The sequence below is a fragment of the Paracoccidioides brasiliensis genome (assembly GCF_000150735.1).
Source record: "Paracoccidioides brasiliensis Pb18 unplaced genomic scaffold supercont2.4, whole genome shotgun sequence".
Lineage (NCBI taxonomy): Eukaryota > Fungi > Ascomycota > Eurotiomycetes > Onygenales > Ajellomycetaceae > Paracoccidioides > Paracoccidioides brasiliensis.
The window spans coordinates 2,101,594-2,129,149 of record NW_011371361.1 but is presented as its reverse complement, the minus strand read 5'-3'; the positions used below and the strand labels follow the sequence as shown (position 1 = coordinate 2,129,149).

At 45.8% G+C, this 27,556-nt stretch overlaps 7 protein-coding genes across 7 annotated transcripts; 4 read left to right on the top strand and 3 right to left on the bottom strand.

Annotated features, from left to right (window-relative positions):
• Window positions 1-44: 44 nt before the first annotated feature.
• On the top strand, window positions 45-4,922 carry PADG_04197 (uncharacterized protein; the record flags this gene model as incomplete). Its single annotated transcript, XM_010761055.1, has 9 exons — window positions 45-523; window positions 594-676; window positions 748-1,199; window positions 1,260-1,603; window positions 1,657-1,900; window positions 1,961-2,556; window positions 2,619-2,964; window positions 3,021-3,333; window positions 3,394-4,922. The coding sequence occupies 9 exons, from the start codon at window positions 45-47 to the stop codon at window positions 4,920-4,922; spliced, it is 4,386 nt and encodes a 1,461-aa protein (XP_010759357.1).
• Window positions 4,923-7,801: 2,879 nt separating this feature from the next.
• Window positions 7,802-12,690, top strand: PADG_11722 (uncharacterized protein; the record flags this gene model as incomplete). The annotated part of the gene is made up of 10 exons (XM_010761648.1): window positions 7,802-8,045; window positions 8,100-8,267; window positions 8,351-8,648; window positions 8,753-9,297; window positions 10,632-10,876; window positions 11,051-11,117; window positions 11,193-11,264; window positions 11,318-11,507; window positions 11,580-11,695; window positions 11,756-12,690. The coding sequence occupies 10 exons, from the start codon at window positions 7,802-7,804 to the stop codon at window positions 12,688-12,690; spliced, it is 2,880 nt and encodes a 959-aa protein (XP_010759950.1).
• A 714-nt stretch (window positions 12,691-13,404) lies between these two features.
• PADG_04193 (uncharacterized protein) lies at window positions 13,405-14,071 on the bottom strand (the record flags this gene model as incomplete). Its single annotated transcript, XM_010761459.1, has 2 exons — window positions 13,405-13,845; window positions 13,949-14,071. 2 exons carry the CDS (start codon window positions 14,069-14,071, stop codon window positions 13,405-13,407), a joined length of 564 nt encoding a protein of 187 aa, XP_010759761.1.
• An 826-nt stretch (window positions 14,072-14,897) lies between these two features.
• PADG_04192 (uncharacterized protein) lies at window positions 14,898-16,486 on the top strand (the record flags this gene model as incomplete). The annotated part of the gene is made up of 6 exons (XM_010761054.1): window positions 14,898-15,198; window positions 15,283-15,473; window positions 15,562-15,815; window positions 15,891-16,236; window positions 16,315-16,334; window positions 16,414-16,486. 6 exons carry the CDS (start codon window positions 14,898-14,900, stop codon window positions 16,484-16,486), a joined length of 1,185 nt encoding a protein of 394 aa, XP_010759356.1.
• A 2,502-nt stretch (window positions 16,487-18,988) lies between these two features.
• Window positions 18,989-20,741, top strand: PADG_04190 (uncharacterized protein; the record flags this gene model as incomplete). The annotated part of the gene is made up of 7 exons (XM_010761053.1): window positions 18,989-19,180; window positions 19,358-19,487; window positions 19,782-19,910; window positions 19,982-20,012; window positions 20,125-20,194; window positions 20,346-20,468; window positions 20,595-20,741. The coding sequence occupies 7 exons, from the start codon at window positions 18,989-18,991 to the stop codon at window positions 20,739-20,741; spliced, it is 822 nt and encodes a 273-aa protein (XP_010759355.1).
• A 1,461-nt stretch (window positions 20,742-22,202) lies between these two features.
• On the bottom strand, window positions 22,203-25,648 carry PADG_04189 (uncharacterized protein; the record flags this gene model as incomplete). The annotated part of the gene is made up of 6 exons (XM_010761458.1): window positions 22,203-22,270; window positions 22,349-24,681; window positions 24,745-24,973; window positions 25,060-25,153; window positions 25,225-25,382; window positions 25,462-25,648. The coding sequence occupies 6 exons, from the start codon at window positions 25,646-25,648 to the stop codon at window positions 22,203-22,205; spliced, it is 3,069 nt and encodes a 1,022-aa protein (XP_010759760.1).
• Window positions 25,649-26,524: 876 nt separating this feature from the next.
• On the bottom strand, window positions 26,525-27,281 carry PADG_04188 (uncharacterized protein; the record flags this gene model as incomplete). The annotated part of the gene is made up of 2 exons (XM_010761052.1): window positions 26,525-26,677; window positions 27,096-27,281. The coding sequence occupies 2 exons, from the start codon at window positions 27,279-27,281 to the stop codon at window positions 26,525-26,527; spliced, it is 339 nt and encodes a 112-aa protein (XP_010759354.1).
• Between the last annotated feature and the right edge of the window lie 275 nt (window positions 27,282-27,556).

Below are 27,556 nucleotides of genomic sequence, written 5' to 3'. Positions count from 1 at the left end.
TCCATAGTGGTAATACATTTTATGAGCCATCATAAACCGCGAAAATGGAGGCGCGGGGTCGCAAAGACAGCATATGCAGCGAGGAGACTGCGCGAGATTTCGATAACCGCAAGGCAAATGACGATATCAAAGAACTAGCGAGAAAGTTAACTCGGCAATCTTCCCATGTATCGACTTTGGAACCACATAATCCTTTTATCAATCCGGAAGGAGACTGTTCACTGGATCCCTCCAGTCCACACTTCAACGCCAAAGCATGGATGAAGAATCTGCTAGCATTGCAATCCCGCGATCCTGAAAAATATCCCCGTCGGACTGCGGGGTTCGCTTTTAGAAACCTCAATGTTCACGGGTTTGGAAAGCCCACAGACTATCAGAAAGATGTAGCCAACTCACTGTTGGAAGTTGGGAACATATTCCGAGCCATTACGGGGACAGGAAAGCATCGGATTCAAATCCTCCGTAATTTTGCGGGTGTTGTTAATGATGGCGAGATGCTCGTCGTCTTGGGCAGACCAGGAAGGTAAAATAATTATTATTCCGTTCCTATGTATTTGACTTTGGGGATATGAAAGTTAATAATCGCTTTGTAGTGGATGTTCAACATTCCTGAAAACAATTGCGGGTGAGATGAATGGCATCTATTTGGGTGATGACTCTTACATTAACTACCAAGGTATATTTGATTATCTGCTCTAAAGGGTGATTTATATTTTATTTTTTTAACATGCCTTCTACCCGTGATAGGAATTCCTGTGAAGCAAATGCACAACCAGTTTCGTGGGGAAGCTATCTATACAGCAGAGACCGACGTTCACTTTCCTCAACTAACTGTTGGGGAAACCCTTACATTTGCGGCCTGCGCAAGAGCTCCATCTAATCGAATCCCTGGCGTGACCCGTGAGCAATATGCCAATCACATGCGCGATGTGGTCATGGCATCGTTCGGTCTCAGTCACACAATTAATACTAATGTCGGAAACGATTTGATTCGAGGTATCAGTGGTGGAGAGCGAAAACGTGTCAGCATCGCGGAAGCTGCTCTCAGTCAGGCACCCCTGCAATGTTGGGATAACAGTACTCGTGGATTGGACTCCGCAAACGCTTTGGAATTTTGCAAAACGCTCCGTCTGTCCACAGACTATATGGGAGCCACGGCCTGCGTTGCAATCTACCAGGCCTCTCAGAGTGCTTATGACGTATGCTTTCCCCTCCCACGGATTCTTGGACTGTTCTCTTTTTAACTGACAGCCGGATAGTATTTCGACAAGGTTACTGTGCTTTATGAAGGTCGTCAAATATACTTCGGACGGACAGATGAAGCAAAAAAATTCTTCGTTGATATGGGATTTTTCTGCCTAGAGAGGCAGACAGACGCAGATTTCTTAACTTCTTTGACTAGCCCTGTTGAACATGTCATCAGGCCGGGCTTCGAAGGGAAGACTCCCAGAACCCCCGCTGAGTTCGAGACAGCATGGAAAAGCAGCGCAGCATACGCTAAGCTTATGCAGGACATTGATGAATACGATGCCCGATACCCAGTTGGAGGGGAATCTGTGAACAAATTTATCGAGTCCCGCAAAGCCCAACAAGCAAAGACCCAGTAAGATTTGTTCCATCGCTCCTGTTTTGCGCAGTATCTAACGTCCTATGAAGGCGAGTGAAATCCCCCTACACTCTATCCGTGAGGCAGCAGATTAAACTTTGCGTGCACCGCGGTTTCCAACGCCTGCACCGTGACATGTCGCTGTCCTTATCTGCCCTGATTGGTAATTTCATAATGGCTTTAATTCTCGGGAGTCTCTTCTATAATCTAAATGAAACAACTGAGAGTTTCTACCGCCGTGGGGCTCTCCTCTTCTTCGCTGTCTTGATGAGCGCTTTTGCTTCCTCTCTTGAGGTATGTTGTCTGTCATTCGGAATCTCTACTATTATAGAACCGAGCTGACTGACTTGGCAGATTCTTACATTGTACGCGCAACGTCCCATTGTCGAGAAGCATTCCAGATATGCCCTCTACCATCCTTTCGCGGAAGCAATTGCCTCCATGCTTTGCGACTTGCCATACAAGCTGCTCAACTCCATAACGTTCAATTTGACAATTTACTTCCTGTCTAACCTTCGTCGAACACCCAAGGCTTATTTCATATTTTGGCTTTTCAGCCTTGTCACGACCTTGACCATGTCTATGATTTTCCGCACCATTGCTTCTTATTCCCGAACATTGGCCCAGGCATTGGCGCCCGCCGCAGTTATCATTCTTGGTTTTGTTATCTACACCGGTTTCGCTATTCCTACCCGAACCATGTTGGGCTGGTCCCGGTGGATGAACTATATCAACCCTGTTGGTTATGCTTTTGAGTCTCTCATGGTGAATGAGTTCCACAACCGACAATTCCAGTGTGCGGGACTTATTCCCTTTGGTGAACAATATGAACATTATCCTCTTGAAAATAAAGTCTGCGGGACTGTTGGGTCAATTGCTGGCTCGACTCAAGTTGATGGTGACCTGTACCTCCGTCTAAGCTTTGAATACGAATACAGCCATTTATGGAGGTGAGATTTCCCTAGTGTCTGCATAGACCTTTTCTTTCTTATCATCTGCTAATACAACGCAGAAATCTTGGTTTTCTCTTCGTATTTATGGCATTCTTTATGTTCACATACCTACTCGGCACCGAGTATATTTCTGAGGCCAAATCAAAGGGTGAAGTCCTACTCTTCCGCAAAGGTCATAAAGCGATAAAACGTAAATCTGCAGATATCGAAGCTTCCATTCCACCAACTGCGGGAGAAAAGTCGAGCGGATCCAGTTCCCAAGGCGTTTCGGCTTCGATCCAAAAACAAACTTCTGTTTTTCAATGGAAAGATGTGTGCTATGACATCAAGATCAAGAAGGAGGAAAGGCGCATCCTTGACCATGTTGACGGATGGGTAAAACCTGGAACATGTACCGCACTCATGGTATGTCTGTCCTAGTTGCGCTATTCTTGCGGTGACAATGACTAACATGAATTTAGGGTGTCTCTGGCGCCGGGAAAACGACTCTGCTCGATGTCCTCGCCACTCGTGTCACCATGGGTGTAGTCAGTGGTGAAATGCTTGTCGATGGCCAACCTCGGGATACGTCATTCCAGCGTAAAACGGGATATATCATGCAACAAGATCTCCATTCGTCGACAACGACTGTGCGAGAGGCATTAAACTTTAGTGCAATACTGAGACAACCTGCAAGTATACCGCGTGCCGAGAAAATTGCATATGTGGATGAAGTCATTAAGTTGCTTGAGATGGAGGACTACGCTGACGCCGTTGTTGGTGTTCCTGGTGAAGGTATAATTAAAAACCCTTCATCGAAGAGTCCCGGATACTGATACTAACAATCTAATCAAGGTCTAAACGTTGAACAACGCAAGCGACTGACTATTGGCGTTGAACTTGCGGCGAAACCACAGCTTCTTCTGTTCCTTGACGAGCCAACATCGGGTCTTGACAGCCAAACATCTTGGTCAATCTTAAATCTCATCGACACACTTACCAAACATGGCCAAGCAATTCTCTGTACCATCCATCAACCATCAGCAATGCTTTTCCAACGATTTGATCGCCTACTCTTCCTTGCCAGTGGTGGAAAGACGGTTTACTTTGGTGATGTCGGCGATCGAGCTTCAATTTTGTCAAGCTATTTCGAAAGGAATGGGGCTCCTAAATTGCCAGCAGATGCAAATCCTGCAGAGTGGATGTTGGAAGTCATTGGTGCAGCCCCTGGATCCACAACTGAAATCGACTGGCCCGAGGTTTGGCGCAATAGCCCTGAAATAACTGCAGTACATGCCCATCTCGACGAGCTCAAAGCTTCTCTCTCTGAGAAAGGTCAGAACCAGGAGACGAATAAAAATCCCGAAGATTATCATGAATTTGCTGCACCCTTCAGTGTCCAGCTCTGGGAGTGCCTAGCCCGAATCTTTTCTCAGTACTGGCGCTCACCGACATATATCTACTCCAAAACAGTGTTATGTGCCCTTTCTGCGCTCTTCATCGGCTTTTCATTCTTTAAGGCAGGAACTAGTCTCCAGGGCCTTCAGAATCAAATGTTCGCTGTTTTCATGTTGATGACTATATTCGGTAATCTGTGTCAGCAGATCATGCCGAACTTCGCCGCCGCGCGTGCCTTGTACGAGGCTCGCGAGCGTCCTTCCAAATCATACTCCTGGAAAGCTTTCATGATGGCAAATATCATCGTCGAGCTTCCGTGGAACGCCCTTATGGCCGTAATCATTTTCGTATGCTGGTATTACCCCATCGGATTGCACAAGAATGCTGTCTCTCAACACCAAGTCTCGGAGCGTGGCGCTCTCATGTTCCTGTTAATTCTCACTTTTATGCTCTTCGCCTCCACATTTTCCCACATGATGATCGCGGGCATCGAAGTCGCTGAAACCGGCGCAAACCTTGCCAACCTGCTTTTCATGCTCTGCTTGATTTTCTGCGGTGTTCTTGCAACCAAGGATGCCATGCCGCGCTTCTGGGTTTTCCTCTACTACGTCTCGCCCTTCTCGTACCTCGTTTCTGCCATGATGTCTACCGGTCTATCCGGTAATGACATTGTCTGCGATCCTGTAGAGCTTCTACACTTTAACCCCATCGCTAACCAGACTTGTGAACAATATCTTGCTCCCTTCAGAGAGACGTACACCCCCAAGGGATACCTTGTGAACCCTTCTGCAACTGAGGACTGCGGTTTCTGCTCTTCAGCGAAGACGGATTCTTTCCTTCTGAGTATTGGTAGTGATTACAATGACGCATGGCGGAATTTCGGACTGATGTGGGTGTATATTGTGTTTAATGTTGTTGCAGGTGTGTTTATCTACTGGCTTGTACGTGTGCCGAAAGGTGCGAAGGCAAAGGGTCCCGCTGCTTGAGTGTTTGTCCTTCTTTTTCACTTTTACTTTCTCTCCCTTTTCTTTCACTATTTTTTTTTTAAATTCTTTTTCCGTTTTCCTTTCCATTTGTTGTAACTTTCTACCGCTCTGAGCGAGGAATGCTCTCGAAAGATCGAGCTTATATATTGCATATACATATAGACTCTACTCTGTAATAGACCCCTTCATAAAGTGTAGGAATGGCTAATCATTAGTTATCTTTCTTTTTTCTTTCTCTCTTTCTATTTCCGTAGGTAGATACCTAGTAATACTCTCCACTTGTTTAATCCAAATATCAAGCAGTTCTCTTTTGGTTCTCCATTTCTAGCTCCCCTTCCTTTCTCTTCTGCTATTCTTTACCAACTGCCTGGTAACTACTCTGTACGCTAAAGGCAAAGTGTGCGAGCGATTTGCAGCGGGAATCCTTTTCGACAAGGAATCGCTAATTATGCCGCTTCCCCGACAACGGCGAAAAAGTTACTTAGCGGTCCGAACTCCGTATTGACAATGCTCAAAACTACCTGTAAAGTAGAATCACGTATGGTGTATCCCCAGGCCTTACATTCATCGATGTTAGTAGGTTATCGTATCCATCATGTTCAATTCAGCTTGAGCAGGCATCGCATCACAGAGTACCGAGGTGACAACTCTACTGCTCTTCAAAGCATTCATACTGGTATTTACTCAATTGCTATAGAATTGTGTTTTAACCACTGAGTTAAAAGGATTTACCCTCAAGCAGTGATCTTAAATCAGGACTATCTGGGACAACTCACCAGTTTTTCATTTCGTCCTCCAAAGCATAGCAGGCCGTTATCCTCTCGATTGAAAGGAGCGAGGAAACTTCGGTGTATTACTGCTATAAGCCGGATTTTGTTGTATCCACTTCCTTACTGCTGAACGCCATGTGCTCTCTGCCATGTGGTAACTAACTAACCCTGCGACGCAGATCGCAGGAGCTTTCTCTGCCTCAAGTAACTATTCTCTCTTCTCACAAGCGTTGAAGATAGTTTGGCGAGCGGAAAACCGCTACATTGTTCTACCACCCCAGAGAAACTCAATGCTTCATTCAATCCATTCAGGTCCCATGATCATTGAAATATTTTTGACCTCAATTGGTGAAATCGCTGTTTCAAAAATATCCACCAACGGTTTCATTGCCGAAAAGACATCAATTCCAGGCCATCATGACTGGCCATCAGTTGGTAACTTCCAATGAGATACACCCAGTGAAACGTTATCAACATGGATTCTGCGATCCATGGACTTCCTCTGAGAGTCAACCCGTCGATACTCCTGACGAAATCATACATTGATTCGAAAATATATTGATGTGATTTCAACTTGAGTTCAGTGGGACTGGAATATTTCCCCGCTTCTTACTCCGTACCAATTCATTTCATTTCCGACCTTATTACGTCGGCATAGGTAAAGGATATCTTCATCTGTTTCCGTTCGTATATCAAGGACCGACGATTCTGGTGAGCGCCGGTGTCGGCACCTATCCACTCTCTCGCTGCTGGATTCGGTTTTTAACTTAGTGGGCCACGTGTATTTCAGATGCAAACTACATCTGTGGATCGAACTTGCCACTCGCTGATTAGTAGCAAGAGTTTTCTCTCAATCATCCAATGATTAGCTAAGTTAATCGAGAACATGGCTCTGCGTTGCTAGTCATGGCAGCGTATTGATCAACAACAATGATGCTGAAGTTGCCTTTCCCCCCACCGACATAGGGCTCGATGGGTGCACTTGAATGCAGTACTCTATTACTGAATAGTCAGAATATTAACAGATCCGTATTCCGCTTTCAAAGCATTAAATGCAGATTCAGTAATGTTCAATAATAAAAGATAGAAATGCGAAAGCATAACTATGACAGCCAAAATATTTAGAGAAACACTAATAAAAATCACATCATTAGTGGAGCTGGATCGCCAAGCTTGAAAATTATTATGCAGAGTTCGAGACTCATCAATGATTTAAACTTTCCTCTTGCTTGTCCGTCTCTCTAGGTTGTCTCAACTGATCCCTGTTCTTCATTTCGTAACACTATCCGTAGCGTCGCAAAGTAGGAATTGCCCTCATCAAACAGCTGTTAATTGGCATTTAGAGAACAGTAACAGGAAATGCGGAAACCAAATTTCCCTAATCTGACAAATGTCAGTTCTGGAAAAAATCGTGGTTGTCCTGCTACGGTCCATTATCGCATATATACATAGCATGGGATGTTACATACCTGCCTACCCTGAAGGATATTAGGCGCCCTTGACTGAACCACATAGGCAGGCCAATAAGCGTCTACCTCGCTTAAAATAAGCTTATTCCGGCCTGCGGATAAGGTTCTGAATCCTGAAGGAAGCCCCGGAAGGCGGGGATGGGCAGAACCTTAAAAGCGGAGGATGTTCTCTCTCTGCGATTGAAACATCGAGACAGGGGTGCATGATCCGCGGCGGTGATAGCATAGACACTGAGCACTTACCATGCAATCCTGGAGTACGCTTGTAGCCTTAATTTCAATGTTTCTAGGAGCAGTTGGTTCTCGGGACATCCGGCCCACTCAAGCCTGTTCCGCCCATTCAATTACATTGTTACGCATGAAATGCGTGCCGAGCTGCGCCGCCGTTTTATCGGTTCAATAGTTCCGCTTTGCCTACCGCGGAAAGGATTTTTGTTTTCCATATAATTTATATGCTGATTCGCTCTTGGAGTTAGTTGTCCTCCGCATGGGAATGTACTAACCATTTGTATTTCCTTCCGTGTCATTCACCCCTATTAAACTCCAATATTTAGGCTTCGAAGGTTTTTAAATAGCGGGAACATCCTCTTGTTGACGTTCTTGTATCGTTTGGCCGCAGTTGAACATCTCTGTTTTCACAATGGTAAATCTTTGCAAAGTTGTCGCACTTGCGACCGTCTTTTTCGTGTCCACTGTCGTCTCCCATGCCGACGTTAAACTGTCGCCTCGGGAGCTTGCGACAGAGGCTGAACGGATCCAGCAGGTGCGCAGAGGCCTGGATGTTTGCGCGAAATCTCTTTGGGAACGCGGTTGGGATGCGAAAAATGCTAAACGACGCGCTGCGCGGGCGGCATCTCTCCGTGCAAAGAGAAACCTTCCGACTTGTAAGTTGCTGATATGGAAATGCCTAGATTTGGTGCGCTAATAATCATCTGCAGCCCCTTGGAAGAGCACCAAGCGCGATTTTGCCGACGTCTTGAAAACGAATCACAATGACACGTTGAAATTCCCAGGTGCCAATCTCGATTCGCCCAGCTCAGTTTTTTTTGGCGAAGACCCATCTCAGGCCTGTGTACTGGCGGCAAGCACTGTCCTTGGCCCTTTTTGTGAGTATTTCCGGCTTCCGTTCCTTGCAATCTTTCCCCTTTTCTCCCACCTATGACACCAAATTAACCTTCCCTTTCTCTAGACGTTGATGGCGAGCTGGTTCGTAACAATATCGTGGATGACCAGCTTGGTGTTCCATTGTATCTAGACGTTCGGGTCCTTGACATTGAAACATGCGAGCCAATCCCAGAGATGTATACAGACATCTGGCACACCAACAGCACCGGTGTCTACTCCGGTGTTTCCTCAGCGGAGAACGGCAATGGAGCGATTGTTGATAATCTCAACACAACTTTCAGTCGTGGCATCTACCCCACTGATGGAGAAGGTGTTGTTGAATATCAGACAATTTTTCCCGGTCATTACTCGGGCCGCGCAATGTAAGTATTCTCTCTGAAATGCTCTGTTCCTCAATTTCCCCACGATATACCAGGTATACACCAAGCTAACCAACTTGTCTGGAATTCTCCTCCACGACACACAGCCATATTCACGTCCTAACTCATGAGGCTGGTGAAGTCCTGCCCAATAAGACCTTCAGGAGCACTCGAACTTCGCACATCGGGCAAATATACTTTGACCAAGCCCTCATCGACGCTGTCGGAGTCACAGAGCCTTATGCTTCCAACCATGTCAAAGAGACCTTGAACGCTGACGATTTCCTCATGAAGTTCTCCGCAAATGCAGCCAAGGCTGACCCTGTCGCGCACTACATTTATCTGGGCGACCATGTTAACGACGGGATATTTGCCTGGACTACACTTGCTGTCAATCGTTCCGCTTCCGTGTACATCCACGCTACAACGCACTGGACGAAGAATGGAGGTGTTAATAACACAGAACCTCGTCTGCAGCCCGATATGCCCGCCGGTTATGAAACTGAGACACCCGGGGGAAACAGTAGTACGAACGGTACTGTGAACGGGACTCTCATCGAATACCCTTCAATGTCTCCGGCTGGTTTGAGTCCGTGGCTGTCCCCTATCATTGGTTGGGCTGTTGCAGCTGTTGCGATTTGGGTATATTCTGGTTAGGGGCATACCCGGAAGTGTTAGAGTTTTCATTCATGGCCATGTATGTCTGTTAGTGTGGGATCAATATTTCATCATGACACAACTTGTAAAATTGATGTTGCGGGGAAGTGTAAAACATGGTTAGAGAAAATCTGATTGTTCTTAGAAATGCTTATTTTCTAATCATGCCCAGATGATATAGTTAACATACATACACTAGACGTTCCTAAGACGTCTCACCGCCATCCCGGGTTCACGGAGTCTGAATTAGGGAGTCAGAAGGATTAAATTAGACCTTGGGCAGCAGTAATAGAGCTAGCTATTGGCCTGAGACACAAACCAGAATCGAGAGTGAAAGATATTTATTGGACGATATATACTCTCCTTTTGCCCCATTTTGCTATATCAAACCATGGATTGTTTGATATTGATCTATTGATCTACGCCACAGATAAGGGTAGCTCGCGTTTAGTAATCTATTAGTAATAATGCTGACCGATCCAGCCAATCATGTTTACACGTTCAGTTATCTTTGTCTTTGCTGTCGTGAATTGGTTCAATTGATGTTGATATAGAGGCAGCTCTCTTGTTTTAATCTGTCTTTTGCTATTCCTTTCCTTCCAGAATTTCCTTCCCATGCTGGTTCTGTAATTCGAAACGGCATCCCGTCCCCATCCATCGATATGTTAGAATAAACGCAACAGCCTCGACATCCCAATTGAAGCGTTTATTCGTGAATTGGGCAAGTTGTTGACAAAGGGAAGAGCTGTCGTATCCAATTCTCGAATCCATCTCCGAAATACACCACCGGATCTAATCTTAAAAGCACTCCGGCCTTGCGACATCCTGCTATGCGGCAAACCGCGTCATGGGTTGGCACACCCTCTATCAAAGGCCGAACAGAGGCCACGAAGCTGGCATTGCTGACCTTCAGTCTGGTTGGCTTACAGTGCGTTTATGACAAGCCTATTCCTCGTTTTTCCCCTTCCAGATTACCCCGCATGTGCATACCACTCCCTAAATTCCTTTGTCTCATTTCATATATGCAATTAGGAGAAGTGGATTGATTGATGTGGCTTGCAATTGTTGACTTTTACTGCTTGGGGGTTTGTTCTCCCAAACTTTTGGTACCCTTCTCACGCGTAAAGATTTACATGGGGCGTTGAAATGACATGTAAATTATATCCCCTATTCTCCATTCCCCTTTTCTCTATGTCTATACCCTCTCCTATTGCGTTTTGCTTTCTCCAGCTCATTCTTTTATCTACACAATTTTAGCTACTTAGCTATCAACTCTTTGGATTCACAGAAAATTAAATACCGCTAACCTTCCCTGGAAAAAAACTGCAGATTTCACACCATATCTCCTCCAACTTGGTTTAACGAAATCACGAACGTCGCTAGTATGGATTGTCGGTCCACTATCCGGATTGATAGTGCAGCCTCTGATTGGGGTAATCACTGATCGCTCGACGTCAAAATGGGGCCGTAGACGACCGTTCATGGTCGGTGGCTCGCTTGTCGTTGGATTTTTTTTGCTGGTTTTAGGTTGGGCACCGAATTTAGTGGGCATGTTTATCTCCGCTGAAGATACGGTATGTGTGAGACTTTCTTTCATCTTATTATACAGTCTTTTGGGGGTGGAGTGTTATGGGATGTCACTTTGCAGGAAGATAATATTATAATATGTTGGCTTGCTCAGCTGGAATTGAAAATACAGACTCCTTTTTCAAGTTGCATTTTGCGCAATGGGTGCTAACTTGAAACAGAGGGAAAGCGTAACGATTGCAGTAGCAGTGATTAGTATATATGCTGTCGATTTTTCAATTAATGTTGGTACGTTGCACGGAAGCCTTACTTTTCACTCCTTGAATGGGATCATATTTATTGGCATTCTGCTGATTAGTGTAGTTCAAGCGTCTTGTCGTAGTTTAATCGTCGACACTTTACCTATTCCCCAACAACAACTTGGGTCTGCATGGGGTACGTCACCCATAATGTCCCATATTTCATTTCTAGTAATTGACACGCATTAGCAAGCCGGATGACGGCTGTTGGCCATCTTTTAGGATATGCAGTTTGTTCAGTGGATATGCTGGCAATATTCGGCCATACGATGGGTGATACGCAGTTTAAGCAAATTACTGTGATAGCCGCGGCTTTGTTGATTTTTGCAGTATCTGTTACCTCGTATGCTGTCAAAGAGAGGGTGTTGATTTCAGTTAGGTGAGTTAGGTGTTCGATGCCTTAGCCCGGTTTTGCTGAATCTGCCAAAATATTAACCCTTAATGCGACCAGAGATTCCGACAAGAAAATAGGGGTAGGAAAGATGCTAGCCCAATTTTTCAGAACGACAGTCAACTTGCCACCACGGATAAGGGCCATCTGTTGGGCACAATTCTGGGCTTGGATTGGTAGGTCTCGTTTCTCTGAGGATTGAATTAATTGTTGTAGTTAACAAGTGAAATTAACAGGGTGGTTTCCGTTTCTCTTCTACAGCACCACATGGGTAGGGGAGACATATTTCCGTTATGAGGCACCTAAAGAAGCCGTTGAAAATTCCTCAGATACGTTAGGAGATGTTGGCCGCATCGGCAGCATGTCCCTTGTAATATTCTCCTTGATCACCTTCATCAGTTCCGTCCTCCTCCCCTTTGTCGTTCTCTCCCCAGATACCAAAAGGTCGACTCCTGCCCGCCGCCCACCCCTGGGCATTATCAGACTTTTTAACAAAATCAGCTTTGCCCGTCCCGACCTCCAAACGGCATGGATGATCTCACACATCGTATTCTTCATAACGATGATATTCGCCCCAGCCGCCCGCTCCGTCCAATCCACCACATTACTCGTAGCTATCTGCGGAATCCCATGGGCAGTAAGCTGCTGGGCACCTTTTGCATTCATGGGCGTGGAAATAAACCGCCTTACCATTCCTTCCTTCAGTAGAAAATCCTCAGTCACCATGATAACCTCCGCTACCTTCAATAGACAGAACTCTGCCCTCATTAATTATGACGCTGAGCTTGAAGATCGCGAACCCTCCCTCCTCCGCCTAAATCACAGCTCCAACCCGGATTTGGACAGTGACAGCGACACAGATGATGATGAGGAGGGTTCTTCTACTGGTGAACTTGCCGGTGTTTATCTTGGAGTGCTTAATGTATTTAGCACGCTTCCACAGTTCGTTGGCACATTCATTTCCTGGATTGTATTCAGCATCTTCGAGTCGGGAGCGTCCTCAATGGCGGCAGATGGAGCTACAAAACCAGCCACAGGCGAACAGAATACTAGCGGGTGGATAAATCGCAACCATGAAGGACCCAATGCGATTGCGGTGTGTCTGTTTATTGGTGCTATAAGCGCACTCGTAGCTGCGGAGGGTACGAGGAGGTTAAAGTATATTCGATGAGATGGAAATCGACATCTCCATATACATGCATCTGAGATCTGTGAGATCTTATGTTCTTGATTGCTGTTTCGCTGGCTTTATAATATTACGCATATACCAGACCTTCCTTTCATGAACGCCAACTTGCTGGCTCGCCACCTTTTGACTATGCATATAGTCTCTGAACATGGGGTTTTCCGGTTGGTCTCAATAAGTATGCTCTCCATAAAATGCGAACCTTTTGCTATATTTACGATGTGGTAATATTTTTCAATTACCCCGTTTCCCCCCTGTTATCCTATCTTGGATAAATTTGAATGATTCATTATTCACTTATACACAGATAAGATTCCCACAGCTTGGAGAATCTATAATAATTGTTCTGTTAATATATGACACATCAATGAGGGCCTTGGAAGAAATACTTACCGGTTTTTCTATTTTGAACATTGTTGACTACCCATGTAGTGTTTGTACATACTTCTCATATAGTATTGATATATACTCATTCCGTCTAATATTACTTCATTGCCTATTGCATCGTTATCAATTTTGCATATATCTCGAATATCATGCCAGAATACAAGGAAAGAAAGGAAAAGTCGGAACATTTAGGAAGAGCACCTTATCGTCATTCCCGCTGTACCATCAAGGTATATCGTTTTTAAGACGTATGGCCATCGTTGAGATAATCCCGCTGAGAAAATAAGTTCATTACCCCGTCTCCACACCCCGTCAACCAGGCCTTCTCTTGACAAAATTCTCCAAATCCTCCCTGGTAGCAACACCCAACACGAACTTGCGACTCGCATCCGTTATCACAGCGAAATCCTGCCTCTCCCTCATTTCCACGGTTCCATCCTCCTTCACCATCTCCCCATCAAAAAACCGCTCCAGCTCCTCCAGCGGCATCTCCATCGTGATAATCTTATAAACATGTCCGCGCCTCCGGAACCGCAACATGGCTTTCTCCACCGGATCAGATTCTTTAACGATGCCTTCCCTTAGTAGGGCTTTTAGTCGTGGAATGCTGAGATATCCAAGTAGCGAGCGTGAGGAGGAGATTACGGTTAGGTGTGTGTAGTCGCGCTCGTAAGCTGTGAGTAAGGCGGTGGAGATCAGGTCCTGCGGAGATGTTGAGAGGGCAGCGGGTGGGTCGAGGTCTTCAACTGTGGCCTGTTATGGGAATTGTCAGGTTCTTATACATTATGCTATTTGCTTTGGATTTCTTCTTTATTTTTCTTTTTTATTTCATTTTATTTTTGCTGGGAGTTTTTACCCCGCGGTATTTGTTGGACATGGAAGTTAAGGATGTTGATGGGGAGGCGATTGGGGGTGGGATCCCGTTCTTGGGTAACTGTTCGCGCTCATAGGCCTGGCTTGCGGAGGAGTAGGATGTCATCGTGAGTGGATATTGTACGAATACAAATATGTTTATGCCTAATGTATGTTAGGGGTTACAGGGTTCTGTGCTCCTGTTGTTCGCGGGGTCGGTATGGGATCGAATCGAAATGCGTGGGGGCTTGTATGGCTGTTTTTGAGGTGGCTCAGATCGGTGAAAGAGGAGTGAGCAGATTGGGTTTTGGGGTCAACGGGAGGAATCTGGCTTCGTGGGACTCCAGAATTCTCTTCCTGTTTCTATCTTGCGGTGATATTAAGGATCCTGGACTCCAACTTGAAGCCATCATTAGTTGCACGTAACAAGGTAACTGGTTATACGGAGTAACGTTAGTTAGCTAGTTGGTTATTAAGCAAAATGATCCTGAGTATTCGGATAAACACGGGCCGTGCCACATTGTCCCTATTGAGTTTAGCGGCGCGGTTGTTGGAGCCGCATACCGCCGACCTTCACCGGACGTCATCCGACCTTATATTCCTCCCAGATGGTGCTCTGGCGAGTCTGAGACACTTGAATGCATTTATTGCGGATTCAATTACATTACTAGGTTGTGACTCCGTACCTATCGTGCTCCTTCGCGACTTTTACTGCTATCTGCGGATTTAGTAGCTCCACAGTCGGCTGAGCACGTCGACGTCATCCCGCCGCCGGCTTGTCAGAACAGGATAACCGTCCACAACTAACCTCAAAAACAAGTCCCTAGTTCTGCAATCCTCGTTCAGAGTGTGTTGATATCTGCAACTGCCTATCTCTTCGATGTTGACTTATCAGTCCGATGGGTTCACATTGATTGACTTAATTGGCTTTAGTAGACTCACAAACTATCACCATGCCTTCCTCCATCCTCCCCAACCAGGACACTCTTGCCGCCACGTTTGGCTCGAGACATCCGCTGTTTGGCTCTCACCATCAGAGAAAGCAAGTAGCTGAACCTGCGAGAGAGAGGCCATTGTTCCCAGCCTGGAGCGCCATTGACGATGTCAAACATAAAGCCGAAGCAGTGGGCAAATCTGCTACCCATGAACTAGAGAAGGCCAGCGCTAAAATCCAGTCTAAGACTGGCCAAATCGAGTTGTATAGCCCAAAATACTATGCTGCTTGTACATTTGGAGGGGTTCTTGCCTGCGTGAGTATGATCTGGATATTCTTGGCTTTGCAGTTTTTGTGCTCCCTTTTGATATCCTTAGTGTTACACACTTCATACCTCTAGTAAGGATTCATTGCCAATGGTAATACGCAGGGCTTGACGCACACTATGGTCACTCCTTTAGACCTGGTGAAATGCCGTCGCCAGGTCGACGCCAAGATGTACAAGGGTAATTTCGAGGCCTGGGGAAAAATTGGTCGTGCGGAAGGTATCCGCGGCATCTTCACTGGTTGGAGTCCGACATTTTTTGGATACTCCGTAAGCAGTCCCTTTCTTTCCTTTTTGCAAGTGACCGTTGTCAAAGCGCAAATCAATGTTTCTAAGTAACAGCATTAATTATGTTTAGGCCCAAGGTGCGTTTAAATACGGTGGATATGAATTCTTTAAGAAATTCTACGGAGATCTTGTCGGAGAAGAGAAGGCTCGCCGCTGGAAGACATCGCTGTACTTGACTGCAAGTGCGTCTGCGGAGTTCGTTGCAGATGTTGCGCTGTGTCCATTCGAAGCCGTAAAGGTCCGAATGCAAACTACAATCCCTCCCTTTGCGACTGGAACATTTTCCGGAATTACTCATATCACTGCGAAGGAGGGCATTGCAGGGTAACTAATCATCTTAGCCGATTTTGTATCTTCTATTGAGCTAGGACTTGCTAACATATGTCCACACTTGCAAAGATTGTACAAAGGTCTCTATCCGCTCTGGGGAAGACAAATCCCGTACACCATGATGAAGTTCGCCTCATTCGAGACAATAGTGGAGATGATCTATAATCGTCTTCCAGGCCAAAAGTCCGACTATAACAAAAGTTCACAAACCGCCGTTGCTTTTACTGGCGGTTACCTGGCTGGTATTCTCTGCGCTATCGTGTCGCACCCGGCCGATGTCATGGTTAGCAAACTCAATGCCAATCGCTTACCCGGCGAGGCGTTCGGCGGTGCTATGAGTCGAATTTACAAAGATATTGGGTTTATGGGACTTTGGAACGGCCTTCCCGTAAGAATTGTTATGATCGGCACATTGGTATGTTGTCTCCCATCATCCTCAGTACTACCTCCCCGCAACTCTTCTGGTTATCTAACTAACCGTTTTATGTGGTAGACCGGCCTCCAGTGGATGATGTATGTCTATTGCTCCCAATATTGTGTCTGCTCCGCTTACCTGGTAATAAAATCTGATGCTGACATTACACTCTTCCAGTTACGACGCCTTCAAGATTTTCATGGGTCTGCCAACCACAGGTGGTCCGGCTCCAACCAAGCAGAACAACTAGATGTCGCAGGAGCATGGATAGAAAACGAGGTGGGAAACCTTCTTTGCTGTTGCAGTATCTTGTTTCATTTTGTAGAAGTTCATGGATATTATTGGGAATTTTTTTTGTTTTCTTTTTATTTATTTATTTATTTATTTTTTTTAGTTTTTAGTTTTTAGTTTTTGCCCCTTCTGTGTCTATTATGGTTTTCTCCGATAAATATGTATACAGTTTTCTCTCTTCTCACACCACCCCTCTGCTTTAATGACGAGTGTCTGTATCATCGAAATGTGTTTCTTGAATCTCAGTCCTCTTCTTTCCGCTACCTCTTTTAATTTTAGCAGCAATAAATAGATGGGGAGGGGTTGCTGTTAATGTTGCTATATGCCAAAACACTACATGCCATGTCCTCAACACGTTCAGATCATGAAGACGTACACAGATCATAATGTTCTTTGAACTGTAGATGAATTGACCATCTCGAAGCTTCAGTTTGCCAAAGGATGGAAGGCAGACGTTTTGGAGTCATCATATGAGGATTCAAGAAGCGGTTATGAAAGAGTTTTGATCGCCGAACCTCAGTCGGGGGTCTTGTCCTCAAAGTCCAGTTGGTGCAACCTTTCCCAATGTCATTGTCAACGAATGTGCCGAAACGGCTTTTTCAAGATGTCGATGGAAGTTATTTATTTATTTATTTATTTTTATATTTTTGGCTTAGTTGGGCAATGTTGCTGTATAAATACAGGCAAGAATTCTTCCCAGCTCTCCAGCTCGCCTTTCCTCCATTCGCATCTGCTACATTTGAATGTAATTTTGTCTGCTTGAGCCGTATCTCGATCTACGTGCTTTATTGATCGTCCTCTGGTGCTCTTCCTCTTGATCCAGATCTGTAACTACAGGGAAACTAATAGCATAGAATGTCATCAAAGGTTTTCACGTCCCAGGCTGATAGTCCTCCTTCGGGAGCTGGAGCTGTTATTTCAGCACGGACTGGCATCGAACCACCCGCAAGCGCCAGTGGATGGTGTCAATATAAATAAAAGCAAAATCGAAAAGATTACAGCCTGCGGGGCAGCATTTTGATGGGCTTGGCTTATCGGCTTGCCAGCGCAAGTACAAGTAATCCGGGTTAAGTATTCCTTTTTTTTATTTTCTCTCTCTCTCTCTCTTTTGTTTTTTTTTTTTTTTTGATGTAATGTCCATTTAATGACAATTACATTGGCTAATCCTGATCCTATGGCTCACAGGGATGGCATCTTTTGTTAATTCAAGGGCACTTGTACGGGATAGGGAGTTTAATGCTCTACTTCCCGATGCTGAGTGTTATCCCTGAGCATTTTGACCGCTACCGTGGTTTAGCCATGGGCTTCATCCTCAGCGGAGCGGGTATGGGAGGTCTTATATTGTCCCCATCATTTCGCTTGCTGTTAGATGCCGTTCGTTGGTGGACAACGGGTGTTTACGAATCCTCTCTTTTCCAAACCTGGCAGCCGGAGTTCAGTGGAGGAAATGTTTTTCCCCGAACCGAAATAATCGGGGGAAAGTAGTGTATCCCCGGACTCAAGAAAATAAAAAGAAACGGGAAATTTCCCTTTTATCATAAAAGAAAAATCATATATGGGTTTATATGAGTAAAATTAAACTCAGCCGATGGTTGGAGATTGGGTTGAGTTTTGACGGCTAGCGGTCCCACTCTTTTTGATCCGTTCCTGGATCGCATCCATCCATGGGATCCAACGAATTTTATTATGTCTCTATGTTACTCCGTACTACGAAGTCCGTTGATTCAAAAAGTGCAAGAGCAAAATGCAAGGAATTGAAAAGACGATGATTACATCAATCCTCCCTCAGTTGTTGATATTTGCGCGCGGACGTAGACCGGAACGAACCAATGGCCAGTTTAGGTGTATGTAGAGAAACCACCTCCATGAAATTTATGGCTGGATTCCACCTTGGAGAACCCCATATGCAGACAGAGAGTATCAAGGCTGCTTGGTCCACAGGCACACACCACCCTTCGTACCCAGGTCCGACACAGGAGTTGAAACCCCGAATATGGACGATGGTCAAAGTCTGAGGCGGAGTCCATTGGGAGGAACGGTCAGCGGTAATTAGTTAGAAGGAACCCGTAGTTATTCCTCAACAAGATATGATTATGGGGGTCATAGAACCCGCCCTGCGACCGACTGAAGGCAAGACAAAGTCATCAGCGTGAGTGGAGACTTTTTGAACCGAGATCGCTCCTCTGCACCAGGAATCAATCACCTTATCAACAGTCACTCAACCACTAGCTGTTCACCGGACTCGTGGGGGCTGGGCGGTATCTCAGCTGAGCCTGGCCAGGGCCACAATCGCGATAACCAGACAGAGGGTGACAGAGGGTGACAGAGGGGCAACAGGCAGTGACAGGCGGTGACAGGCGGTGACAGGCGGTGACAGGCGGTGACAAGCGGCGGTTTGGCTGGGCAAAAGGAGGCTGCTGCTGCTTATCTTATCTCGCGCGGGCTTGCTTGGCTGCCCCGGATGAGGACTAGCGCCTCGCCGGAGCTGGATATCCTATCAAGTCCGTCGCAGAAGCCCCCTCCTCCTCCTCCACCTCCTCCTCCTCCTCCTCCTCCGTCATCCAACGGGGAATGTTGCGTGTTGCGTCCTTCTTTGGCTACGAGAACCACGATATTTTTGGAAGGGGATTCCTGGCTGATTGATAACTGCACCGTATTTAAACACCTGCATCCGCAAGTCCCAAATTTTCCCTTTTTCGAGCTGAATCGATGCTGACTTTTGCATCCATAACTAGACCTCACAAAGCCTTGGAACTTCGTCTCTCCCCGGCCAAAATCAGTCAGTGGCTTCCGTTCACGGGGGTCAAGGTGCTGTACCACGATAGCTTAGCCCCAAGAGAAGCTGCATTTCGGCTTCGGATTCCTCCATCAAACAGGATACAGCTTCTTTACAGCGTCTTTGCCAGAGAGGCCACAGCATCGCATATCTTCTCCCCGTGCCATTATCCATTGTAGTGAAGGTATGTTGCGAAATTTCGTGTCTCTCTCCCATAACCCCTTGGCCGAAATGTGTATCTATCAATGCAATCTCCAATGACCAATTCTATCTCCATCCGTTCTCGCTTGTTGGGTAGCATCACGAAGAACAAAGGTGTTTGGCGAATATCAACATCAATAGTTCACTTTCTTCTGTTGATTGGAGCCCCTTTCACAGCAAGCTGCCGCATTCCAACCTTCAGTCAGTGGATAGATTCGCTTCGATGAGAAACAACTGTGTTTTGCTAATTACGGACAATGTTATTCATACAATCAAGCTCCGAGTCTTCTTCCGTTTCCTCCGTTTCGAGCTCCCGAAAACCAGACGGAAAGGGCGAGCGGCTGCGTTGGAACAAAAAAAGAAAAGAAGATGGTTTCAGCGCCAATAGTGTCTCATGGTCGAGGAGGTATGGGCTGTAGATTTGTTAGGAGAATGATTCGGTCTGGGCACGTGTTGACAACCCTCGATGTTTTGCAGGTCAAGGAAATATCGGCGCAGATTCTACAGAGTACGTGGCGCAATATCCGATCAACATTTTTTTTCATGATTGCTCTTCCTGCGCTTCATGCAATGAATGAGACGGAAGTCGGATGATGCGCATCATCTAACACTCATAACAGATACGTAGACGCTGAGATCACACGCCAGGGTCCAGAAGGTGATCAGGGCGATGGAGCTTATTCTGCTGGTGTACGTACTCTGCTGTCTTTTTCTTGCATTGTCCTGCCAGCCTCGTTCATGGTCTTAACGTCATGTCCGTTTTTATTCACCCCTTCTCCCGATCACTGGCTTTTACCAGACACTCAACTCATCATCTCTTTCCCTTTTGGTACACTTATAGCGCGGCGGAGCAGGCAACATTGCCTCTACGGACCTCCCTCCAACCACGAAACAGCCACATGACGCCGACATAATTCCAGTGCTCGCAATCCATCCATCCCAAGAGGGTGATTATCATACTGGAGTATGGTCCCTCGTTCGCTTTTGTTCTTTTCTTTTCTTTTCTTTGTTCTCCCTCCAACATATCCGTCAAAAAGCATAGTTCATAAACCCCATATTCTAACCGTTCCTTTTCGGTTCCGACATACAGCGCGGTGGCCAAGGGAATTTTATCCAACAAACCAAATCAGCTGACGACGGCGCAAAGGAGAATGAAGAAGACACGTCAAAGAGGAGGTCCGTCGTTGTGGGCCTAGCTGATAAGTTGAAAACGTTGTTGGGGAAGAAACGAGAATGAGCACCGATCGGGCTCAACAAAGTAATCAATTAGTTAATTATGAACACATTAGTTATATAGCCCACTCGGAACGCCCGAAGACCAAAGTGTTAATTAGTTTAAAAACCACGAGATGATAAATGTAGCTGAGCACGATAAACACCAGCACTTAATGATTGAGCGGGAAGAAGATATTATACAGCAAAAATAAACTATTAAGTGAAATGCATCTATCTATGGAGATATCAAGACAAAGAGAAATAATGAGTGACGTTCAGAGCAAACTAGTCGTGGTTGGTTATCCGCAAAGTGGGAGAAAAAAAGACATTACCTAGGATTCAAGAAAAAATTATAATATTCAAAACCTACGGATCAGGAGAACTCGAGATGAAGCGATACCGTATAGTAGTGAAAAAGACTGAAGAGAGGGGAGAAAAAATAAAAATTAAATTTAAAATTAAAACTAAACTAAAAAGGCGAAATGCAACATCAATTAACAATTAAGAAGTAAAAATGGCTTTTTGCGCTCAGGATCTTTGATAACAACCATATTTTCTGATCTCATAGAAGGTGGGAAGAGCAATGGATATGCATATTTTTTGTTTGGACGAGTTGGGGTTTGGGGTTCTGGGGGTAGAGATAGAACATATCGACCAATGGATGATTCATTGCCGAGTTCTGTTCCTGAGTGACGACGAACCAACTTCCTTCCTTTCCTCAACATAGAGGTAACTTTGAAGGCAGGAATTGGGAGAGGCCTTATCCTTAGGCCATGCAAGCGCATGGCACTCCTAAAGCCTGATTTTATAGATTATCGAAAAGATACATGGGACAAATATACTGGTAAAAAGGGAGGAATATCAAAAACAGGGATGTAGACAGTATCTCAAAAGGAAAGAAAGCAAAATTAAACCAGAATTAAAAAAAAAAAAAAAAAAATGAAAAAATGAAAAATGAAAAAGAAAGAAAGGTCAAGAAACGGCAGGACAAGTGGTATAATTTAGTGAAAGAAAGAAACAAAAGAGGTGGCTACAGGACACATCACAGAGCAAATAGCAAAACAAAGAAAAACAAAATCGGGCAATCTTGAAAGACAAAATGGTTGTTCAAAAGCAGACCTTTAAAGGGACGATCCAAAGGCCATTAGGGAGAGCTAGCAGATTGAAGAGGGGAAAGGATATGGGGAATAAGGGAGAGAGCTAGAATCAGGTTCGAGAAAATTTTTAAGGGGATCGAAATTTGTTGGAATATCAGTTCAGGAGCCAGGGCATAGTTATGAGCCATGGAGAAGAAAAAAGTTGGTATAAGAAAAAAAAGTCGAAGGCAAAGGGAAAGAGAAATGTAAGAAAATGGCAATTCAAAATAATTGAATCAGTTCAAGTTTTGGAAACAAGTCTGGGCTTCGCCCATTATCATTCTGACATTGGGAATACGCAATCCAAGCATGAAAAAGCCGTGGGAACATCGTTTAGCACAAATGCTCTAGGATTCCATATTCCCAGTCAACTCAGCAACACGAGCCTTGATGCGTGCAACTCGGGATTCGATCGCTAAATAATAAAAATAAAAATAAAAGCCATTAATTCATCTGGTCTAACAACTAATAATCATGGGGAAGTAGCACTTACTCTCTTCTCCACTTGTTTCGCCATCATCCGTCTTCTCTGGCTCAGGCCTTCTTGACGGATGGTCGTCTATATGGACAGCACGCTCGGCAGCGTTCTTCCGGATTTGAGCCCAACGGTCCTGCAGCGCCATTGGTTTTTCCATAGGTTCTGGCTTGTCATGGCCATTCACTGGAGCTTGTTGTTTGGCGGGTGGGTGGTGAGTTTGGCGGTCCCGTTCCGGGAATTCTTCTGTGGTGGGAGAATCCGCGGGAACGAAAGCGGGCTGGTCAACGAATGGGGCTTGGTGGTCAAAGGAGGAAAATTCACGATCAGCCCGTGCTTTCTCGTTAGTATCCACGCGGGAAAGGGCGTCGAGCTCCTTTTCCCTTCGAGTCCATGGTGGGCCATCGTATGGGGTGGTCACTGGGGTGTGGGCGGTCTTTGGTTCCTCAGGAACAGGTGGGGTGTTTGGCTTGGAATTAGTCTGTGGGGGGCTTGATTCGGAAGGCTTTTTCCTTCCAAATCCAGAAAGGCGGTGCGCAGTAGGGAGTTTGGACGGGGCTAAAGTCGACGGTTGTGCGACCTGTGCAGTTCGACCTTCCAGGGCAGCCCTTGCAGCAGCAACGGCAGACGTCTCTGCTCCGGTTGGTTTCACTGGAGGCTGCTCTACCTTTTCTGTTTTCTTACTAAACATGCCCTTAAGCGTTGTGTTTCCAGGCTTCTTCTTAAGCTTCTTGTGTTCTTCGGTTGAGTCAAGAGATTTCTTACCTCGGGCCCGTTCTGGTGAAGCTGTTTCAACGGAATGAATGGCAGGAGGTTCGGAAGCAGGTGTGGTGGCAGGATCCAAGTCAGATGCCGTGTTCTTCGAAATCTCAGACTGCTCGGCAGCAAACTGGGAAGCATTTGCATCTTCCTTTGAAGGAACAGGATGTTCGCAATCTGGAGGGGAGCTGCTGGGATTAAGAGACCCATTTTGTGCTAGTCTATTGGTAGAAATTTGTAGGGACTCTGCAGGAGCACCTGTTCCAGCCATGTTATTTCCGAGATAGGCAGCTCGAACGGCGTTCTTATCGTAATTGTTAGCCCACTTCATCGCCTGCGAGACCTCAGTCATAACCAGCGGTTGCATGGACATAATTGAGTTCGACTTCGAATAGTTCAAGTCATCCGATTTATTGCGATGTTCTGCCGCTCGCTCCTGTTCCTGCTCTTGTTCTCGGTGTTTCCGCTGGAGTGCAGCAGCGGCAGCTTGGATCCTGGCATGCTGATCAGGGCCGATGCTAGTCTTGCTTATTGCTGTGGTGCTGTTAGCACGCTGGTATGGTTCCTCAATGGTTGAGATTTTTTTTACAGCTGACTTCCGTCGTATTAATCGCCCCTTTCGCGATCTAAAACCAAAAAAGCCCTTCTTTTCAGCTATATATGCGCCCACTTCGGGTTCCGGAGCTGCTCCTTTCACCTGCTCCTCCAACACGAACCACCTGCCACCTGAGATGGAAGTTTCAATCAAAGCGCAGCGTCCAAAAACGGCTTTTCGCTGCGTTGGTTCCTCGCCAGATAAACTGCTAATCCAAACCCACCAGAATGAAGCATCCAGGTCCATGGTAGTTATACTTGCCAGTTCCCCTGGTTCAGCAGACGATTCCTGGTCAAACATACGTTTATGAGACTGGGAACTTTGTCCGCGCACAGTCTGTATTGGCGGGAGGACTTTGTCGGGAGGCAGGAGGAATGGAGGACGGCTTTGCGGTTCATTTTCATCAGCAAATCCAGACGAGAGGAAATCAGCCCATGAAGGTGTGGTCGGTCGACCAAGATCAGCAGTACGAGAGTGAGGAGCGGACCTCAGACCCAGCGATCCCGCATGTTTCGTCACAGTCCCATCCCCATCATTTTCACCATCTCCCTCTTCGATTGTATCCGTGAAGCCAAGATCCTCGAATCTTGACCATGATGCATCACGGAGAGCAGCTGATTCTTGGGCAGCTGCCGAAACATTGGATTGGTTCGTGGAGGATATGCATCGCAACACTCTACGACATTCGTCAGTTAGCGCTCTGACAGGATCATCGAAATTTGAGAATTGCTGCAAGGCAAGGTCGCTATCTCTATATTCGAAATTTTTGGCCCGTCGAAGCAAAGCGAATGGGGTCGGAGAAACCGTGTCGACAATCATTACGACTTTGGTTGATTCCACTTGAAGGAGGGTAGGAGGTTCTGGTGGGTACTCTGTAGCCTGGACGAGATTTTGCAACGAGATTGGAAGGGTAGAAATGCCATTGGACCCACGAATGGAATCGGGAGATAGAGAACGAAGGTAAGCAAAAAATAAATGGCTCGTCGCGTCCGCCGCACTATGAAAATCTTTAATAAGTAAAGCACATTGGTATTGTAGGAGCCTCATATCTGTTTTTTACCTTGCCCAATTCTTATAACTTGATTCAAACCCATTCCCGGAGTCAGTATGATCGAAAGCCCACCAACCGGCATATCGCGAAAGCTTACGCCCTCCAAAACCATTGGTCTTTCCGTGAGCTGCAACAGCAGACATAAGATCGAAGAAGTCTAAGATAATTTTCGTTCGGGCATCTGATTCCACGCTTAAAGGAATAAAGGTTGAGAAAGCATCGCGGGCGAATTGGGAGTCTTATATACCCAGTTAGGAAGCATTAGCACTCAAAAATAGTTACCCACTAGGTAAATACTACTGTATGTCAGGAAAAGATAATAACCTTGTTCTCCAACTTTGAATAATTCATATGCTTCCCAGGTGACCACTCCTCCAGGCAATCGGCTCCAGCACCATTTCATAATGCTGCACAATACCTGCAATATGACCAAAATTTTTGAATTAGCTGTCTGGTCCAAATATTTATAAACAGCATTGTGGCAAATACCATTGGTTCCGTCAAACGCAGCTCTTGTGATAGATGTTTCCCGCGAAGTGGTTCAGGCCTCTCCGGAGGAGGGCTGAAGTAGTGTCGAATAAAAGTGCGTGCTGAACTCGGATCCGAGTTGGGGCGAAACGGAAGAAGAAGAAACGGAATTTCGAGACCTGAATAACAATATGGAATTTGAACATTTAACAAAACATAAAATCGCATTTGTCACGGATACCCAATAGTTATACGGACCTCTCGATTTTAGCTCGATCGTACATCCATGTAGCAACTCCTGTACCTCTTCTGGGCTCACCTCCGTACGGAGGAATGCGTCGGTCCATTGGGGCTTCTGTTGAACCTGACCAACACCGTTTTGCTTTGATTGTTTCTTGGAACTGCTAGCATCTTTGCTGCGGAAAACTCGAGCGAAAAATGACATTGTGCGAATGGGAGATGGTTTTAAATGTTAAAAGAGGATCAACATATATGTATACGGGAGGACGGCAAGAGCCGCAAAGGCGACGATAACGTGACTTTTATGACCCGGGCGTCTTAGATCCCCAGTGACCGTCGAACAGCAACGAGCAACGCCAAAGGTGTTGATTCGTGCTCTCCAGCTGCTCTCAGGGAGGAGACAATAACAACAACACTGGTCTGTATTCACCGAATCTACCACAATTGAAGCTTGGGTTTGCCAAACAAAAAAGAGGGGACCAAAGACGGATATCCGACGAGTATTTCGAGGGCGTCCTGGGGGAGTTTCGAAAATGGAAGAATGTGGAGGGTGTGAAGGTTCAGAGAAGGTTTGAGTAGCACTAAATTATAAAGATATAAAGGAGGGTTTTGAGCATCTGAGATGAGGTACTATATGTTAGGCACATTCAGTCAGTCAACCCAACACAATACAGAGAGACAGAAATTTTGAGAGGCGGAATAGGGGAAATTTTATTCCGTACCTAGTAGAATGGAAGTCAGAGTAGCCGTCTTTCTGTAATAAGTGCTGATGTGACTGGTATAAAGAGCAAAGAGGGAGAGAAAGCAAAGATAAAGGTGACCAGCATGGAGAGAAGAAGTAGAAGTAAAAAGGGGGCCGAGCAATGAGGAATAAGGAACGTTGGTAGGGTCTCGGGAAGAGCCCAGAAAAAGGGGCGAGAGAAGATGACCAGAGAAGAAGACTCTTGGTTGCAATCGAAAGAAGGGAGTGAAAGGAATAGAAGAGTAAAGCAACAGACAACCAGAGATCTGGAGGGCTGGATGAATGAGACACAAGAAGAGAAAGCAAAGGTGACAAGAGACAAGAAGACAACAAAAGAAATTAATGAAGAGTGAGATGGGACGGGGTTGAGGTCGAGGATGCGGATGAGAGGAAACACGTTGGTTGCTGGTGGAAAAGGAGCGTGGGCTGGGGCGTTGGGCTGGGGCTCCCCTGGCCAACACAGCCAACACCCTGTTCAGGGGCTGCCACGGCCTGTGCTGGTTAATGCCACGCACCAGCCAGCATGAAAAAACTAAATTTGATGGAGATTGACCTGGACAGTAACAACTAACAATACCTCACCTAACTACGGATCTGGAATATATTCCATGTCACTATATAGGTATGAGGGCCAAGAGCATGGCAGGGCAATGGCATGTCAGACATGGATATTTCCAGTGCCATCGACCATATATATATAATATGTTATCCCTATAACCAGCATATCTCGATGCCGCATATTTAATTATTTCACCCCCTCAAGACCTGCTTATGCCAGAGGGGTTGGGCTGAAGCCCAGCATGGGGATACGTAAATATTTGATTTGTCAATGCCAGGGATATTTAATTAGTTATGATGATGTTTTATATGAGTTAGTCGATGTTTGAAAAATGCTTGTCTATATCTCTACGCCTATTATGACACATTCATTTATCCATCCATCTCCAACAGGCTCGTTGATTGATGGGTGACTCTCGAGATATAAACCCCGACTCAACCCAAGGACATCATTATTCTTCTTTTCAACTACCCCATATGCCTTACTAAAGCCTTCTTCATCCTCCATCCAGCTCCATTGTACCACCTGATCCGCCATCGCTATTCTAAGATCTCTGAGTCGCCGTTTGGTCAATGTGCTGGACTTGACCAGCTTTCCACACCAGTTGGCAAGTAGGCAGTTTGCATACAAATTTATAGCCTTGTTCCCAAATTAGCAGAAGAAAAAGAAAACAAGCCCTCGGGGGCCCGATCTTCTATTCCATTCCCATATCTGTGGGACACCAGTCCGACTAAATACGTTGACTCCTACACCGTACTGGACGAGAAGTTCTGCTAATGCTATCTATCTAATATCAGTCTTTCTGCAAATGC